At 34.8% G+C, this 17,913-nt stretch overlaps 3 protein-coding genes across 5 annotated transcripts; 1 reads left to right on the top strand and 2 right to left on the bottom strand.

The window, feature by feature from the left end:
* Positions 1-445: 445 nt before the first annotated feature.
* LOC123201246 (ribosome production factor 2 homolog) lies at positions 446-2,994 on the bottom strand. 2 transcript variants are annotated; one of them, XM_044616661.1, is made up of 7 exons: positions 2,848-2,994; positions 2,684-2,760; positions 2,380-2,583; positions 1,522-1,767; positions 1,191-1,433; positions 1,033-1,098; positions 446-759 (listed from the first exon to the last, which is right to left on the bottom strand). In XM_044616661.1, the coding sequence occupies exons 2-7, from the start codon at positions 2,750-2,752 to the stop codon at positions 640-642; spliced, it is 948 nt and encodes a 315-aa protein (XP_044472596.1). In that variant the 5' UTR covers positions 2,753-2,760; positions 2,848-2,994; the 3' UTR covers positions 446-639. The 2 variants fall into 2 exon arrangements, with proteins under 2 accessions (XP_044472596.1, XP_044472605.1); XM_044616670.1 differs by having other exon boundaries at positions 2,870-2,890.
* Positions 2,995-3,253: 259 nt separating this feature from the next.
* LOC123206676 (isovaleryl-CoA dehydrogenase, mitochondrial) lies at positions 3,254-8,281 on the top strand. Of its 2 annotated transcripts, none has more exons than XM_044623885.1 (15): positions 3,254-3,409; positions 3,504-3,587; positions 3,670-3,727; positions 3,849-3,973; positions 4,061-4,105; positions 4,351-4,399; positions 4,482-4,591; positions 5,108-5,184; positions 6,217-6,267; positions 6,359-6,423; positions 7,220-7,374; positions 7,453-7,493; positions 7,577-7,631; positions 7,726-7,782; positions 7,940-8,281. In XM_044623885.1, exons 1-15 carry the CDS (start codon positions 3,302-3,304, stop codon positions 8,084-8,086), a joined length of 1,227 nt encoding a protein of 408 aa, XP_044479820.1. In that variant the 5' UTR covers positions 3,254-3,301; the 3' UTR covers positions 8,087-8,281. The 2 variants fall into 2 exon arrangements, with proteins under 2 accessions (XP_044479820.1, XP_044479813.1); XM_044623878.1 differs by having other exon boundaries at positions 6,199-6,267.
* A 931-nt stretch (positions 8,282-9,212) lies between these two features.
* On the bottom strand, positions 9,213-16,251 carry LOC123206668 (auxin response factor 4-like). The gene is made up of 12 exons (XM_044623869.1): positions 15,291-16,251; positions 15,103-15,159; positions 14,742-14,927; positions 14,561-14,645; positions 14,394-14,484; positions 13,823-13,987; positions 12,213-12,332; positions 12,053-12,128; positions 11,651-11,813; positions 10,825-11,570; positions 10,541-10,731; positions 9,213-9,680 (listed from the first exon to the last, which is right to left on the bottom strand). The coding sequence occupies exons 1-12, from the start codon at positions 15,639-15,641 to the stop codon at positions 9,497-9,499; spliced, it is 2,415 nt and encodes an 804-aa protein (XP_044479804.1). The 5' UTR covers positions 15,642-16,251; the 3' UTR covers positions 9,213-9,496.
* Positions 16,252-17,913: the final 1,662 nt, after the last annotated feature.

Here is a 17,913-nt window from a genome sequence, read left to right as displayed (position 1 = left end):
CACATTAATTTAATTAAACAAAATATTAATTTATATATTCTTTTATGAATTTCACAACACAAAACGATTATTGACCCAAAAAAAAAAATAAAAAAGGTAGCGTATTTAAAGTTTTAAAGGTGAGAAATAATAGTTCTCCTGTATTTGAACAGATTATTCCAGCTAATTGACTCGCTATGAATATAAATTATTTGAATTAAAATAAAGACATTTTAGTGAAATTTCACTGCAAAAATTCGTAATAAAAAAGAAAATGGAAGTGGTGGAGAACTGGTTGCAATATTTTACAACAGTGATTTAAGAAAAGAATTGTGTAGTCCCACAAATCAGTAGGAGGCAGCTTCAACATTAGGAAGTGAATCATCTCAATATTACCAATCAGGAACTTGGAGACCGCTGTTTATGTTGCTCCTCTATTGAGGAAAAATATAAAGATAACTCAACAGACAAATAGGCTAAATTGTTCAAATTAATGTTTGAAATATTACCTCAACACATTTCATATGCAAGTGACATAAATTATGTGTACGAAAGAAGATCTCTTGCCTTCTTTTATCTACCTCAGTCATTGATAATATCAATCAAAATTGCATTGGAAATTACAGCAAGAAAGTTAACATTGCAATGGTGTCAAACGAATTACTTCGAATCTTCCTTCTGCTTTTTTGATGCATGCTCATTAGCATCATTTTTCATTTTTGCCTCACGACGCTCTCTTTTCACTCCTTTTGATTTGTTTTGTAACACCATGTCTCCAAGCTGAAAGCAGCAGAAACATTAATTAGTGAAGACTGATAATAATACAAAAGATAAGTTCAGAGTAAAAATAAAGTAATTACACAAACAAAAATAGATGAAAGGATCCAAATGAAAGACTTGAGAGAAGTAATAAGACAGAAGTAGACACGGTTAATCAAGAATCTCAATTACCAAAAATAAGACCATGTACCCAGCGATAAATACTATGTTGAACCTACAACCATCCCAAGTTGATGACTGATGTAATGATATGGTTAGAGGAGGAATTCATACCTTCTGGTCAGGAATATAAATCTTTCCAATCTTCCCTTGAATTGAATCATGACTAACATTTTTCACCTGCAATCAAGAAAAAGGGTTTACCCATTAGTGATATGTCTATTCGTTCTCACTCAGTAAGAAGTAAATGTTACACAAAGAACTGTATAGACCTTCTTCTTAGGCTGATCCTTAGCTGTTTTCATGGCTTCTTTACGTAGACTATCATTAGGAAGACGATGACGGCGAACAACAAAATCCATGGAGGGGCCTACTTCTACCAGTTCCATTCTTGGGACAATTGTACCAGACTTCTTCAGTCGCAGGGCACAGTGAGTAAAAAATACCCTATTTGAAGATACTGCTGTACATACATAAGCGCGGTCCACCCCAGCAAGATTTAAGTTCTCAATCACCTGCAAAAATGAGATTCATACTCTTGTTACTATTCTTATTCATCCAAATGAAAAGAAGATAAAGATATCATGCACGGCAGAGATGTACCTCCCCTCGCAAAAGATCAACCAAAACTTCCTTCAAGTGCTTTAGCTCTTCTACACTTTCAAACCCCTCCCCAATAAAACAAATGAAGGGTTTTGACCCCACCTGTGGGGCTAGTTTCTTATCATATGTAAATGAGTTCATGGGTTTAAAGTTTTCAACCCCAACCTCTACAAGATCATAGATGTGGTGATCGTATGTTCGTCCTATAACAAGATTATCAGGCCGCTTCTTTGAGGTTGAACCGTACTACAAAACAAAAACAATATAATATATCTCATTGGCAAATTAAACATCAAAGGTACACAGAAATATAGACAAAGGTTTGCAGGATTACAAGAATATCAAGTGGATTTTTATATCTGACTCATCCTCTTATTAACAAGACAAAAGAACATCTTTTTATAAGCTATTCGGGTAGTTTTATCAGAATGAAGTTGAGAAATGATAAGCATCGGCTTTTCAAAAATCCTAAATAAAGAAAATATGCTCTCAACATGGCATCCAACTTACGACCAGGATGAAACATAGTCAGATGCTCAAAACAGTTTTTCTTAACTAAAATCCCTTCTATTCATATTTCCCACTCTCATAACCAGTTAACTCATAACAAAGGCACTGGCAAAATTAGAATGCTCTTATCTTAACACCCATATTGTTTCACATAGAAAACTAACACAAAAGCATATTCAACCGAAAGTTTCAAAACAACATGGAATATACTTGAGCTGGTGCTGCAGAAAAAATAAAATAAAAATAAAAAAAGTAACCTTACAGTTACAATCATATTTACTACATAACAAAGAAGAACATGCAAACAAAGATAAGCGAAATTGGATTGAATTTTGATTTCGAACTTACAATAAAGATACTGCAATCAGTTTTGAGTGAAAAGAACTCCAAAGAAGTTTCACCGCCACTTTCAAACGGTCTAACGTTCTCATTCTTTCGCGTAAATCTCACTGCATTTCCTTTCTTCAGAAGATAAAGCTCCGTTAATACAGCATTTAAAGTGTTACTCGTCTTTGTACCTTGAAGTAAAAGTGTCTTCTTCCCAGTTTCAACCTGCAAAAATATTTCATTAGAAATAAAAATAAATAAAACCCTTTACGTTTCAATCAAACAACACAACCCACGCAGCATAATTAGAATTTTTGGAGCTTACAAGCTTCGGAGCACGTTTCTCAAGCTCACGCTTTACTCTGCCTTTCTTGGGAGTTTTTATTTTCAACATGATTATTCCTGCATAAAGAAATCAAATAGATTAAGTTAATTCCATCTCAATTTAGAATTAAGATGAAGAAAAAAATAGATAAAATTGCAACACACTTGAGGGGACACAGAACAGAACTTCGAAATAGAGATTTTAGTTGCAGTTAGGGTTTTTCTGCCATGCTGGTTACGCTTTAGGGTAAACTTCACAACCGATATCGGGCTTGGGCCATGCGGACTGGGCTTTGGACCCGAATGATCAACAATGGACAAATCCTACTCGACCCGTCACCACCTCAGGTTCCCTAAATAGTGCGACTATGTTTATCCAAACTAACCACTATTTTTATTTTTAAGTAAGTATATATATATTTTATACATAATTTAAATATTTAAATAATTTTAATTTAAATATAGGGTAATATTTAATCAAATAACTAAAAAATAAACCAAATATTACTCTTATTATTATTATAGCTTAATTAATTACGCAATAATTATATGCATATAAAAGAAAGAAAAACACGTTTCGTTTGTTACGAATTTCGTTCTTTTCTTCCCGTCTGAAACGATGCATAGGCTCTTTGCTCTACGCTCGCTCAGTCTCTCTGTTTTCACCAAGCAGAAGCAATCTGCTTCTTTCTCTACTTCTCTCCTCTTCGATGACACTCAGTTACAGGTACGATTTCTTTATTTTATTTTTATTCATTTCGAATTTCAATTGAGATTGCTTATAGTTTTACTTCTTCTTTTTTTTTCCCCTGTTTTCATAGTTTAAAGAAAGTGTTGGACAGTTTGCCCAAGAAAACATTGCTCCACACGCGTCCAAAATTGACCAAACAAATTCTTTCCCCAAGGTTTAATCATCTTATATTCATGACCGTCATCCTATTGGAGTTATGTGCGACTTCGTTTTGATTGTGTTTGATCTTGTTTCAGGAGGTTAACTTATGGAAACTCATGGGAGATTTCAATCTCCATGGAATAACTGCACCAGGTATTGTTTAATTAATCTGCTAGTATGGCAATTGTTGAAAGAACTTACTTGGTAGATCCCTTTTAAATGCTTGATTCATCGTGTTCGTGTCAACTAAGCTTAACTCTGGGTTGTATTGTAGAGGAATATGGAGGACTCGGTCTTGGTTATTTGTATCACTGTATAGCGATGGAAGAAATTAGTCGTGCTTCAGGGTCTGTTGGACTCTCTTTCGGTGCACATTCTAATTTATGCATCAATCAACTGGTAAACAATAACACCAAGGGTCTAGTCGTAATAATAGCTCTATGGTCACCGAATAAGTTTCTGAAGATATTTGTTATGGTTTTGTAGGTGAGGAATGGTAACCCTGCTCAGAAAGAGAAGTACTTGCCAAAGGTTCAAATACCATCTGTTTTCATTGTCTTTATTTTTGTGTCATCTTCACTGATGTGCTGGTCAAGTGAGTCTGCTATAGGAATGGTTCTCACATACAATTTTGTCAGCAATTATGGTTACTGTCATCTATCTGAATTCCATTTTTGTGCTACAGATGGCATTGAATGACATGTTTTTTTATCTGATTTTGCTTTTTCTCTTATTCCTTTTGGCTAATTAATTGTCTTTTAAATTTTAATGCGAAGCTTATCAGTGGAGAGCATGTAGGAGCTCTTGCAATGAGTGAACCTAATGGTAACTTGTATGATCTTGTTCTAAGCCCTGTGAAATATTTTGCCAGGCAATCTGGCTAATATCTCTGATGTGCTATATGTAGCTGGCTCTGATGTTGTTAGCATGAAATGCAAAGCTGAACGAGTAGAGGGGGGTTATGTTCTAAATGGGAACAAGATGTGGTGCACTAATGGTCCTGTTGCTCAGACGTTGGTATTTTCTTTTTTACTGGAAATTTTTATTTTTGATTGATTTCAGTTTAGTTAATGTCTATTGAGGACTCTTTCTGGGATATTAATAGCATATAGTTCAACATCATGCATTTTTGTAATATATTATCTCAATTATCACTCTATTCATCTGTGATTAAATACACTACTTACCCTATCTATCATATAGGCAACAGTCAGACCCTGTCACTGTCAATTCTGAATTGATACAAGTCAACCGAGATGGTTAGAGTCTATATGAATATGACATATGGATCTCATGCTGTATATTATAGCATGAAAATTCTTGACTGCAATAATTTCTAGTACTTTGCTTTTTATGTGAAGAAAATTGCCTATTCTAAAAAATTATTTTGTTTTCTATCTGAAAATAATGATACTTTGTTGTAAAATATGATGAACATGAAAACAGTTTCACCTTGTACAGCTATTATTTTTTTCTCTCGTTTGATGCATTCTTCCCCCTCATATGTTTCTAATAATCCATGGATTGCCCCAGGTTGTTTATGCAAAGACGGATCTGAAAGCTGGCTCAAAAGGAATCACAGCATTTATCATTGAGAAGGGAATGCCTGGGTAATTGCAACAAAATAATTTAGTGATTGGCTATTCAAAATGTTCAAGTCATAAACACCTTTTTTGGACGGTGATACGAACCTTAGGAGAACTACACCTCAAAAGCTAGCTATTGAGATGGGAGAGCCCAAGGCCATATAAACCCCACACTAGTTGCCCATACTTTCCAATGTGGGATCCAAGTCTCATACCTTGCACTTGGGATCCTAACATACCACCACACTCCGCAGCCCTGGCGCCCACGCGAGCTGGCTGTGCGTTAGCTCCCTGCTAGCCCCGGGCGAACACTGCAATGCTGGCGTCACCACCCGCGATGCACGATTGCAACTGAGAGACATGGTGATGGCTCTGATACCAAATGATACGAACCTTAGGAGAACCACACCTCAAAAGTTAGCTATTGAGATGGGAGAGTCAAAGACCATATAAACCCCACACTAGTTGCCCATACTTTCCAGTGTGGGATCTAAGTCTCATACCTTGCACTTGGGATCCTAACAGACGGCTTTATAAAATTTAATAGGCAGAAATTTGGTAGTATTAGACTATAGTCCATTCAAGGTTGGGCAATCAGTTATTTGGGGTGCAGAGACTAGTTTTAATGAAGGATTTTATCAATGACCCTGGCAACTAGCTGTTGTGAAGACTGATGATACTTAAACTGATAACAAGCACTGTCTACATTAATTGAAGGCCATTCACTGGAGCACCCACTACAATTGTTTGTGGATTGAGATGATAGAACAATATGTGCGCAGGTCAGCTAAACATCATACTAAGTGTAATGAAGCAATGGCTTCAAGACAAAAAAGTGGTTGAAAGCATTCTTTTTTTTTTTAATGTTGACAGTATAAGAAGATTGAAATAGTTCCTTAAGGATAGTCTTTAGAAAATATTCATATAAATATTGTGTTACAAGTTAAACAAATTTCCTTGTGTTTATTTTTTAATGTCATTCTATCCTAAATATTTTCAAATAAACACATGTAATTGAATTGCTGATTTTTTATGAAGTTTCTTGTGGTTTTGCAGATTCAGTACTGCCCAGAAATTGGACAAGCTCGGGATGCGTGGAAGCGATACGTATGTCTAATGCTTTAATTTAAATTCTTCAGTTTTGAAGCCTGTCCCTACTATTCTCCTTTCTTTATACTAATAATATGTGTGTGTGCAGCTGTGAGCTAGTCTTTGAAAATTGCTTTGTTCCAGACGAAAACGTCCTTGGGCAGGAAGGAAAAGGTTTTGTGTTACTCTGAATTTTATTTTATTTTTTGCATCAGAGCATAGGGATCCTCTATGTGACATCAGATGTTTAGTTATAATGAATGACAATATGTCATTAAAAGAAAGAATATATCAAAATTATAGATCTAGGATTGTTTTATATTTGATCAATCCAAGTACCTCTCAAAGTATTGGGATGCTAAAACATACTATTAGAAGCATCTTAATTTTGTAGTACTGTTATAGTGCAGCCCTCTGCTTCTAAATACAGAATTCTAGGAAATTATTCTTGTTAATACAAAATGGGTGAATTTGAAAAGATTTGTGGATTTTAAACGACTGTGTTGAAAAAATTTCAAATAATTGATTTCCATATATTTGAACTCTTCTAAAAACTGGATTATATAGTCGTTGAAGGAGAAATTATTTTCCCTTTTGTGTTTCTTCTTCTTCCTTTTTATCTTTTCTTCTAATTTCTTTTTTGCTAAATTCTTTAACCAAGACCTTCCCTTCCCTCTCAGCCTAAATCAAGGAAAAATCTGATATTAGTTTCAACTTTGAAGTTCTTTACAGTGTTAGTTATCAGCTTATCTTCTAAGTTATAAGAACCCACCATCTGGTCTGCCGTCCTCTACCATCATAATCTGTCTTGTTCATGTTGATGCATGTTATTGGAGAAGTAGAAGAACCGAACCTGAGTTATCCCTGTTTTGCTATTCATAATCTTTTTAATCATCAGTACTAAGTAACAATTGTATCCATCACATTAAACTTGCAGAATAATCTGATTCAACCTTTTCTTTTCTTTCAGGAGTTTATGTTATGATGTCTGGACTAGATTTGGAGAGACTTGTTTTGGCCGGTGGACCCCTTGGTATTATGCAGGCATGCCTTGATGTTGTTCTTCCTTATGTTAGACAAAGAGAGCAGTTTGGTCGTCCAATTGGGGAATTTCAGTTTATACAGGTTTGAAATTACTAGCATTTGCTATTGTTCTGATGATTTTTTTTGGTGCTCAAATTGGAATCATACTTGGTTTTGCAGGGGAAAATTGCAGACATGTATACTTCTTTACAATCTTCAAGGTACAGGATTGCGATGTAATTTTACATTGATATTCTGAGTTATGTTTTCTCATGGCAACATATAATAATATTCATCCTTTCAGGTCCTATGTTTATTCCGTTGCCAGGGACTGTGACAATGGAAAAGTTGACTCCAAGGTGTCCTGATAACCTAATTCTTTTCTTTTCATTTTTTCCTTTTTCTATCGTTGATGGTAAAAGATGAACATGTTTCTGTAAACACAATTTACAGGATTGTGCTGGAGTAATACTCTGTGCAGCAGAAAGAGCCACCCAAGTTGCACTACAGGTGAAAGAACCTGCACCTATTTCTAGTCTTTATCTCTTTGTTTGTGCACTAACTAAATTTGGTAGTTTTCTTTGGACTTGATATCATATAAATGAATTTGATTCCTGCAAAATTTTATTAACATAAAAAAATAATGAGTCTGTGTTCAACTTTCCAGGCTATCCAATGTTTAGGTGGTAATGGGTATGTAAATGAGTACAGAACTGGCCGGCTTCTACGAGATGCCAAACTATATGAAATTGGGGCAGGCACTAGTGAGATTAGAAGAATGATTATTGGCCGGGAGCTTTTTAAGCAGGAGTGAGCACTCTGCACATTTCTTCTTGAAATCATCACTTCATATGATTTTCCACTTGGACAGTATCTCATACTAATTCTGAATAAGAAATTAGTATGTTGATAATCACCAAATTGATAAAATTGCACTGTTCAATTGACTGTGCAGAATATTTTTATTTCAAACTATTCCATTCCTCGAAATAAATTTATATATTTGTCACTGGAGTTTGATATTCTTACTTGATTCATCACTTTCTAAAAAGCATAAACGCACATCTCAATCTAGTTTTTTAATGTAATTTGTGGGAGTCAGTTGAAGGAAGACATCTAATGAGTTGTTATGATCCTTTCATTAAAGTTGAAATAAGCATGACAGACGTGTCTTTCAGGAGCTTTCAATCGCTTGAATTTGAGATGTCATTGTTCATCAATCGAATTATTTGCCATACTTTGGTAGGTGGTATTGATTGATTGCTGGTAGGTCACATATACCGAAAATGAAGGAAATGGTGAGCAATTATGTCATTATATGATTAGTTATTATTTTATTTTTAATTTAAAATCATTCACTATATAATAATACATAAACTATATATCCAAAATGAATGCACATAATTTTATTATCTGAAAAATGTCTTCCAGTTGTCTGGGGAGCTGATAGTTGAGGATTTGCTTAAAAATATCACCAGTCAACCGTTTATTAGAGGCCCTTTGAAAGTTCTAATTTTCTTCTTGAGGCAGGAATAATTTGCTCCAACAAGCCTGATGAAAGTGAGTATCAGGTCAGGATCCCTTTTATAACTTTGATTGATGATATCCAAAATGAGATGGGATCTCCGGAATGATTAGATAAGACAACAAAGGCATGGGCATCAAGTAGAGTTTGTTAATATTTTGTGGACCCAAAATTGTGGCATCTGCAAATGAATCCCCGCTGTTGCGGGTGCTTTTCTGAATCATTCCTTTGAAACTTATCCTTTTCATCAAGAAATGAAATGTATTGCCCCACTTGTATTTTGTCACCTACTACCGTGAACTTCTGAATCGCCTTTGCTAAAATCTGAAAAAGCCTGCAGTGATCCTTACACAACCCCACATTCAACTAAGAATTATAATTTGGCCAACTGTAACTAAGATTGTGACAAGGCATGAAAGCAGAAAACAGAATCACCATTCACCACCAACAATTTACACTATTTAAACATCTCACAATTGTCTTAATTATTAGTGTCACCACACATACATTTACTAGTTTTAGTGCTATGTGCTGCTGATGAACAGAAAGCACCAGTTCAAACCCAGTTTAACAACTGTAATTTGATGTAATGTCAATAAGGGAAAAGCACTAGAGATACACACTCAAGCAAATACAAGACATTCAACTAGGTTCAGAATCCATAGTTGTACATAACATAAAAGACTTAATACAAAAAATTCAAACCCTTACTACTGTTGGAGAAGAATCTGGCTGACCCACTGATGACGATTTTGAAGCTTCCATTATCAAAGGTGCTTGATCCAAACAGCTTTGAGTGTCATCCGTGGTCATTCCAAATGTCATCTTCTCCACTTCTTCTTGGGTGTATATATGGATCTTGGACACCACGTTACAGAAGTCACTGATACCAGTAGAAGTCACATGTAAAAACCATATGAAAGAGTGAAAATTAATCAAATGATAATAAAATAAATATTGCAAATTCCAGGGTTGAAAGAGCTAATTTTCATCTAAAAGGTGGGGAAAACAATAGAGGATAACAGAGAGAGTTGAAGGAGAAAATACACATCATTTCAATATTGCATCAAGTTTCTTTAGAAGCAGAATAAACCTTCTATTTACAATAGCAGCTCAACACTGGCTAACAAAATGCCTTAATCTTACTAACATAGAAAATATAAAAAAAATCTAACCAGAAATAGCTAAAACACAACTTAGATATCTACTGTTAACTCTGCATAACATAAAAATTTCTTCTTTGCATGCATTTTAACTATAAACATCTTTTTGATTGTCTGTTGGCTGCTTCTCATGCAGAAGAAACAAACCGTTCTCACTTATCTGTACAATAGAAGTATAGATAGCTATTATCTTTATAGGATTTTGTACAATTTAAATATGGGTAGGCTTCACAAGAAAGCCACTCATTTCTGTATTCTGGAAAATATTTTCCTATACCGCCTCTCTCTCTCAACTCACAACCATAACTTACAAATATGAGGGTTCAATAAATATATATTAAATAGAAATGCCAATTTTTGTTTTTTTCAGATATACACATTGGAATAATAATCCCACATGCCTTGCTTGGAAGTGTTGGTATTAAATAAAAATCGGATTAATGGATGACAGGAAAAACATATAGTAATTAGTTCTAATGCAGACACTTGTTTTAGTAAAATGTCTTAATGTGGGACACAATTACTATCAGAGATTGAACAGGACAGATGATAAGAGACAATTAATATTAAAGATACTTACTGCCAAGGGTCATCCCCAACCACCATCATGTCATTCTCACTGTCAGTGTACAAGATCTGCCATCCCTTATCAGGATCCCGGAGAAGGCCTTCCATATTAAATAGTTGTTCTAGTTCATTTAGCAGGTCACCATAGCCATTGAGTTTTGATAGATCAATAGCTCTTCCAACCAAGCTTCCTTGTTTGTGAACCTTCACCCAGTTGTTTTAGATCAGTAGCAGACAGTAAAAAGAGAAGCTGAAAAAATAGCAAGTTATGTTCTCACTTGATGTTAATATATTTACCTTTGTACAACTCCTCTTACCAGTGCTTTGTGAGCTTGGAGCAGGTGTTTCTGCAGTCAGCGGGAAACCAAAAAGTTTGCATCCAGCCACTGTTCCATTAAAGGTTCCACCTTTTTTGTTTCTCAGATTGGACTTAAAAGTTGAAGGCATAGGAAGACTTTCCGTTTGTTTATGCTCATTTAGTAGATTTGACTTTCTAACCTCATCACCAATGAGCCCTGTTTGGATGGAAGAAGAGTTGAATTGGACAGTTTCTCTTGGGAAGTTACCATCATAAGATGGCACTGGCAGTTTGTTTCCCGTTTTGTGCATGTCACCATAAGCGAAATACATATTTTGAAGGCTTTCTGATGGTAATGCATAGAAATTGGGCCTGGTTGCCTGATACATGTTGAAAGGATTGCATCCAAGATTAGGTTTACCCCATGTGCCTAGATTGAGATCAACTTTCCCTGTCAAGGATCTCAATGGGCATATTTCTTGACCTTGCAAGACCTTTGGAAACATATTGGATTCCATAAAGCCTGTGTAAGTGGTGGGGCGCACCCTCATAAACTCATTAGTATTGTCTTTTCTTATTCCTGTTAATGCAAGATTTTGATGTGCACGAGTTTGCATATCAAAATCCAGCGGGTGGTTAACAGTATCACACCCATATAAGGGTGATACAAAACCTATATTTTCTTGACCTTGCAAGACCTTAGATGATCTAGCAGACTCCTCAAAGTCCAAAAATCCACCCCCTCCTGCAGCATAAAATCAGTGATTACAATACATATGAAATAAATGATACAGATTTTGTTATCTAAAATGTAATTACTTATACCAGAGACAGAGTAGTCAGGTGGGGCAGCCTGCAGACCTGCCCGCAGTTTCTTCATCCTTGGGGAGGACTGAAGGCTCAAGGGTGGAAGAGAAACAGAATGATCAATTTCCCAAGGGGAAACACGATCTTGATGATCACCCCCGATATCTTCATCCCATCGAACCTGTCCAGATATTTAAGGATATGTTTAAAATTAGTTCAAACTTTGACAAGTTAAGCATCCATATAAAAGGTAGCTTTTTTTTTTTTTTGCTGGAATAAGAAATAGAACATATACAGACAGATTTCAAAAAATTAAATTAAAAAAAAAAGATGCAAGATCATCCAAGTGAAATGGCAGTACAATATGAGGGCATTGGGATGCTGCAATCCTTGATACTGGAAGCATAACTACAAGCTCACCATTAAGCATCTCCATTTTGAGTTTGGCCATCGATAAGGATCCAAGTCGCTGATTCTAGTCACAACACCATTGCACCTGCAAGAAAGCAGAATTTATGCCATATTCTATACCAGTAAAAAATATGTTATAGCCATAATATTTAATAAATTTGCACCATACCTTCTTTCTGATGATTCATCCACTTCAAATCTCATTTTGAATCTTGTTCCAATACATATTGGATTTGCGATGCTCTTCATATACTTTTGATAGGTTATGACAAACTCAGCATGACTAGCCCTGCATTCAACATTACAGAAACTTAAATCCTCTTGTTATCACAGCCTTTGTGGGGGGGGTGGGGTGGGTGGCGCGGGGCGGTTGGGGGGTGTTGTGGATAGTTTAGATTGTTTAAACATTCTGTAATTGCTGTGTAGTTCATATGAGCTCTAGGAATTACATTTTAAGGTCCACTTCCAAACCACACTCCCTGCACATAAAGCTTGCTGCATTCACTTGTTAAAATACTAAAAACGTTGTGCTTCTTGAAAATACTAGCTTGGTTGTTGCAGCTCAAATCATGTTTTATCATGAGAAAGGAGCCAAGAGGTGCCAAAGCATCAAACCATTCTTCTGGCACATACTGCCAAGTACTTAATTAAAGTTCTCAAAGATTCATTAGTAATATTTACAAGTTTCCCTAATTGTATCACATTGAACTTCTCAACTAAAACATCTTTAGATTCCGTTTATCTAGTAATTAGCCCAAGAATATTAATATTCCTCCAATATTTACTGAGTAAAGCGGAAATTACTGATTATGACTACATAAGAAAGTTCTAGAAGGTCCATTCAAGAAGCATCAAAGAAAAGTGGATAGGACCATTTTTGAGAAACAACTGAAATTAAGTTTGAAATATTTGGAAAGCATAAACAGAAGTGCGGAAGCTTTACACAATCACTGAGATCACACAAGCATGCAGCAGCATAATGAAATGTGAATGAGATCCAACATTAGATAATGACAAAATTAATTCTAAGCAAAGACCTTGCCCAAAGAATAGGAGAAAACCCCTAGAAGATATGGTAAATGTCATATACAGCATGTGAGATAAACAAGAAACCAGACTAACAAATGGAGAGAAACCTGTAAATTTTTCTTTCCACTATAGCTTCCTACAACTAATTTCAATGGCTGTTGGGTCAAAAGGGCTGCATCAGCTGTTTTTTTATCACAGAGAAACAGAAACAAAAATATAAGCCTCCCAACCTATTTTAGAGAGAGAAGGCAGCAAAACCTTTACTACTCTTGCTATTGATCCCCTATTCTATTTTTTTCGACTCCAACAAACTCTCCGGACAGAGAATTAAACTTAGACATGTTTCAGTCTTAAATGTCCAATTAAAACCCATGACTGGCAATGATGTCTTCAAACATCTACTCAACCAATCAGTAAGATGTTTTCTAGTTCAGGAAACCACTTTTCAGCACAAATTTGATATTATCTTTGAGCCATTAGATCTAAATGCTTTAAATGACTGAGATTCTATGCAATTTTTTCAATTTAATGCACTCTGGCATTGACACTACTTAAATAGATCTCAACTATTCAAATGGATTAAATTAAAAATCAAAGCTTGAGAGCAAATTAAAATAAATCCATTTTATACTGACTACTTCCCAAGAACTATTTATAGTAATCAAGCCACAATGAAAATGCCACAACACAATTAAAAGAAAAAGTGTCACCACCAACTTTTTCCTTCCTTTAAAATACAATATAAATTACCTTGGACTGTAGAACACATGAAATAAGCTCTTTGTTGATACTGCATTAGCCACTTGAGAAAGAATATATGTGTAGGAGTTCTGCTTTGAAAGAATTGAATCAGGAAGACCATTTCTAGGTCGAACAGCTCTTCTAATTCCCAATCTCAGCTCTCCATCTTCACCCCTAAAAATATAAAACAAAGTAAAAGATTGCTCAGATTTAAGTTGCTGGATGGTGGAAACACTAAACACATTTGGGCATGGCTTGGAAATGGAGTTTCTCACATTCTGTGTGGTGGTAATGGATTTTTTTTTTTTTTTTTGCTTTGTTTTTTATTTGGATATGCTTGATATATGTCCAATGCCTTTAATGTGTTAAAAATGTTGGAGATTTGAGAGAGCATGAAGGGTTTCCATCTATTACATTGAATTTCTAGGAGTGATAATTATTTCCTAGTACAAACTCTTTTCTCCTCCTTACATTTTTCCAAATTTAGACAGATAAGAGTGCCTTCAACCCCAACTAAGATAAAACTAGACACTTACACCGCGATGATTTTTGTTCATCATTAAAACTCAATTATTTTTACCTCAAAAAGAGCACTGCATCCCCTGAAACAAGATTCTTTTGGCTCACAAAGATACTCCATCCTGTAGTAAGAAGATGTCGCCTTGGCTGACCTAAAGGGTTATAAACATTGAATTAGATCAATTTCTCCTTCAACTGGTCCAAATCTCACAGTTCTATCAATATTACCTCTATAGATGTGTCGAAATTTCCACTCCATTCCATGCAAGTCCTTTGCAACAAGCTCTTGAGATGGCCTCTGCTGTTTATAGTCCTGAAGCAAAGAAAATAGCATCATTTTCACAACTCTCAAATGCATCTAATCATCAAAGTTGCCAAAAACAGCGGACATAAAAGCATAACATGATACCAGGGGAGGGAAACAATCTTCAGCAGCTCTACGAGGAACAGAAAACCCTCCATGGGTGCTAGTATCAGAAGCTGTAAGTGTTTTGCAGAACATATGAGGGGTTGATCTTGTTGGTGATCCTCCATCTCCCTCCTCATCCACACCTAACTCTCCAAGCTCTTTGCCCTTTATATTTCTTCCAACCAACTATACAACACCCAAAATTGACATAAAAAAATAAATATCATGCTACATAAGTTTAAGTTCAACATAATAGAATCTAGAGAAAAATACAACTGTCATGAAGAACTAGGGAATTTAAATCCTAAAAGATGACAGATTACTAGCACTTGCTAATTACAAAGATGAAGAAGTACAATACCTCCGGTTGGGGAAGTAAAGTAACCTGTGTATAGACCTCATCATTCTCCTTATTAGCCTGTTTCAAGAGATTACAGTTAGAAATCCAAATTCTAAAAAAGAAAACAAATGAGAAATTTTGTGACTTTCTGACGAAGAATAATATGAGAATGCACAATCCAGCCTTTTTGGAGAAAACCTAGTACTCACGAGTAGTTGGACATCCATAACTTTGCAAAAGATTTGAGGTTGAAGATCAAAGGTGGGAACTTCAATAGGTGAAAAAGGAGCGCATGAAGCGACTTGCTCCAAGTGACCTTGAGGGAAGTAAACAACTACATTTCCTTTCTTGGGCAGTGATGTGAGAGGCCCAGCACAAGCATGCCACAGCTCAAAGTAAATTGAAGAAGTCAAAGGAGCTGAACCTGAATTTGAGTAACATGAAGAAGAAGATGAAGAGGACAAACAATGAACACATCCACTGTTCTTCTCACAGTTGCCATTGCAGAATGCAATATTTTCCACTTCGGTAGTAGCTGCATGGTTCAGATCAATTTCCATGAACACCTCAAGTATAGAGTTTTCTTCGCTCTGTTTCTCAATAGAAATACAACTACATAACCCACCAAAGAAAATGTCTAGTAACTGAAAATAGGGAGAGATAGAGAGAGAGAGAGAGAGAGGAGAGTAATCAAGTGGTGTTAACAAGAGTACCCACAAAGCTAAACACTATAGAAAATGCGAAATGAGGTCAAATCATGGGAAGAAAATTCATATTTTTTGAAGGGTATCATAAAGCTACTTAAAACAGGAGAGGGGTTGCAAGAGGATGAATCGAAAAGAACAAGAAAGTAGTGGTAAGGCTAAAAAGATGGAGAAGAAAGAGAAGGGTATCAAATAATAACAAGGAATTCAAAGTATGATTCCTCTCCCATTTGAAGGTACTGAGAAGAGGGAGCAGCAGACATAGACAATTGCATATAGAAAGAACACAAACAAAACGCAAAAAAGACCAGTCTTGGTGGTGGCTTTTTGGACTTAAGACTGTTACGAGAAAGAGAAAGAGAGACTGTTTTGGAAGGGGAGAGAGGGGGACAGGCTAAGACACTACAGAACCACACTTCCCCACCTCTCTCTCTCTCCCTCATTTGATTTTTTCCCCTTAACTTTTTCTTTTTCTTTTTCTTATTTATCTTTCTTCTTTATTTAACCGCAAAATATTTCACTGTTCTGTGAGTGCTGAGTCCATCCACCAAGACAAAAGGGGTGTTTTCATTACATACAACAACAAAATCTCATCTGTAACTTCTCTTTACAATTTCCTCCATTTCCTCCAGTTCAAGACATGTACTACTGTCCACAGCATCATCTTAATAACATACAACAATAAATATCAGTACAAAATTAAAAATTTTAAAAGATTTGATATAAAAATGGTAAAAATGAAAAGAAAAACAGCATCTTTATCTTGATTATAAAAACAGTGGAGATGAATGAGTGAAGGAATTAAGAACTGGTCTGGTCCAAAATGAATGGACCAACTTCTGTGGGTGATGCTTCTGAGGGGAGCTGAGTTGAAGGCGGCAGATAAAGATGACAGTGTTTTAATAAATAAAAACAGACTTGTCAATGTAAAATGGGGCCGAGAGTTGTTCGTTTGGCAGCAAGTATCGTGGGCGGACGTGCTGTTAGTTGTTGGGACTCAGACACAGAGTCTGACTCAGTGACTCAGAGGCCCCCCCTTCTCCCTCTCTTTTACTCTCTCTTGTCTAATCACTCTTTGTTCCTTTATAGTTTATGTCTTCACTTTCTACCGCAAGGGCGCGTGACTTTTACACCAATTAGTTAAACAAATATTTTATTTATTTATTTTATTAAATTTATTCATAAAATATATATATAAATTTTCAGTAATTTTTCTCTCACATTATTATATGATAATATTTTACTGTAAAAAAATTATCGGTATTTTTTTTATAAACAATATTTTGTATAATATTTTTAAACATATAATTAAATGATAAATAATGTATAAATATATTATAAAATTAATTATTATTTTATTTTAATATAAAATCTTCTAACTATAAAATAAGATAAATCTATTTAATTATGTTTTAAAATATATATAATTTTATTATTATTATATAATATTAATTTGTTATAATACTATTTCTATTTTATTTTTATAATTACCAAATTATTATTAATAATCTTTTTAGTGTCATCAATAATACTTTTTTTCTATATTAAAATTTGTGTTTTCTTTAATTAATTATTATTGGGATAATATTTTAATTAAAATTTTAGTATTTTTATTTATTTATTTTGTGACTATCATTTACAAATTTTTATTTTATTTATATAAAATATAAAGCAAAATTTTATTTTCATATTTAAATGCAATTGAAAAATATTTTTTGGTTATATTTACGAAGAAACATGAAACCACTTTCTTTAGAATCTATTAGTATTACATTTTATTAAATTAAAACGCTTTTTATGAAAAAAAAAATTAAAAAGCAGGTGAATGCACGCAAGAAATAAGCGAGTGAAAAAGGAAAGGGAGTGACATAAAAGAGAAAGATGGGTTGCGCTTCATAGGTCTACCACGCACATTCTTCTCCCCCACCTCGGTTTTCTCAACCATTTACCCTCTAATTTTAAGTTATTTATTAAAATACCCTCATTTAATAACTTATTTATGAAACTACCCCTTTCATTTACGCATCTGGATGATGCACATATAAATGTAACGTATGTATGTCACACTCACGGGCGTATGCATTTCAAATTCCTTCTCATATATTGTGGTTGGCAAAATGACAATTCA

The sequence above is a fragment of the Mangifera indica genome, chromosome 2, assembly GCF_011075055.1.
Source record: "Mangifera indica cultivar Alphonso chromosome 2, CATAS_Mindica_2.1, whole genome shotgun sequence".
Lineage (NCBI taxonomy): Eukaryota > Viridiplantae > Streptophyta > Magnoliopsida > Sapindales > Anacardiaceae > Mangifera > Mangifera indica.
Note: the sequence above shows the minus strand (reverse complement) of the source record. Positions and strands in the feature narration are given on the sequence as shown.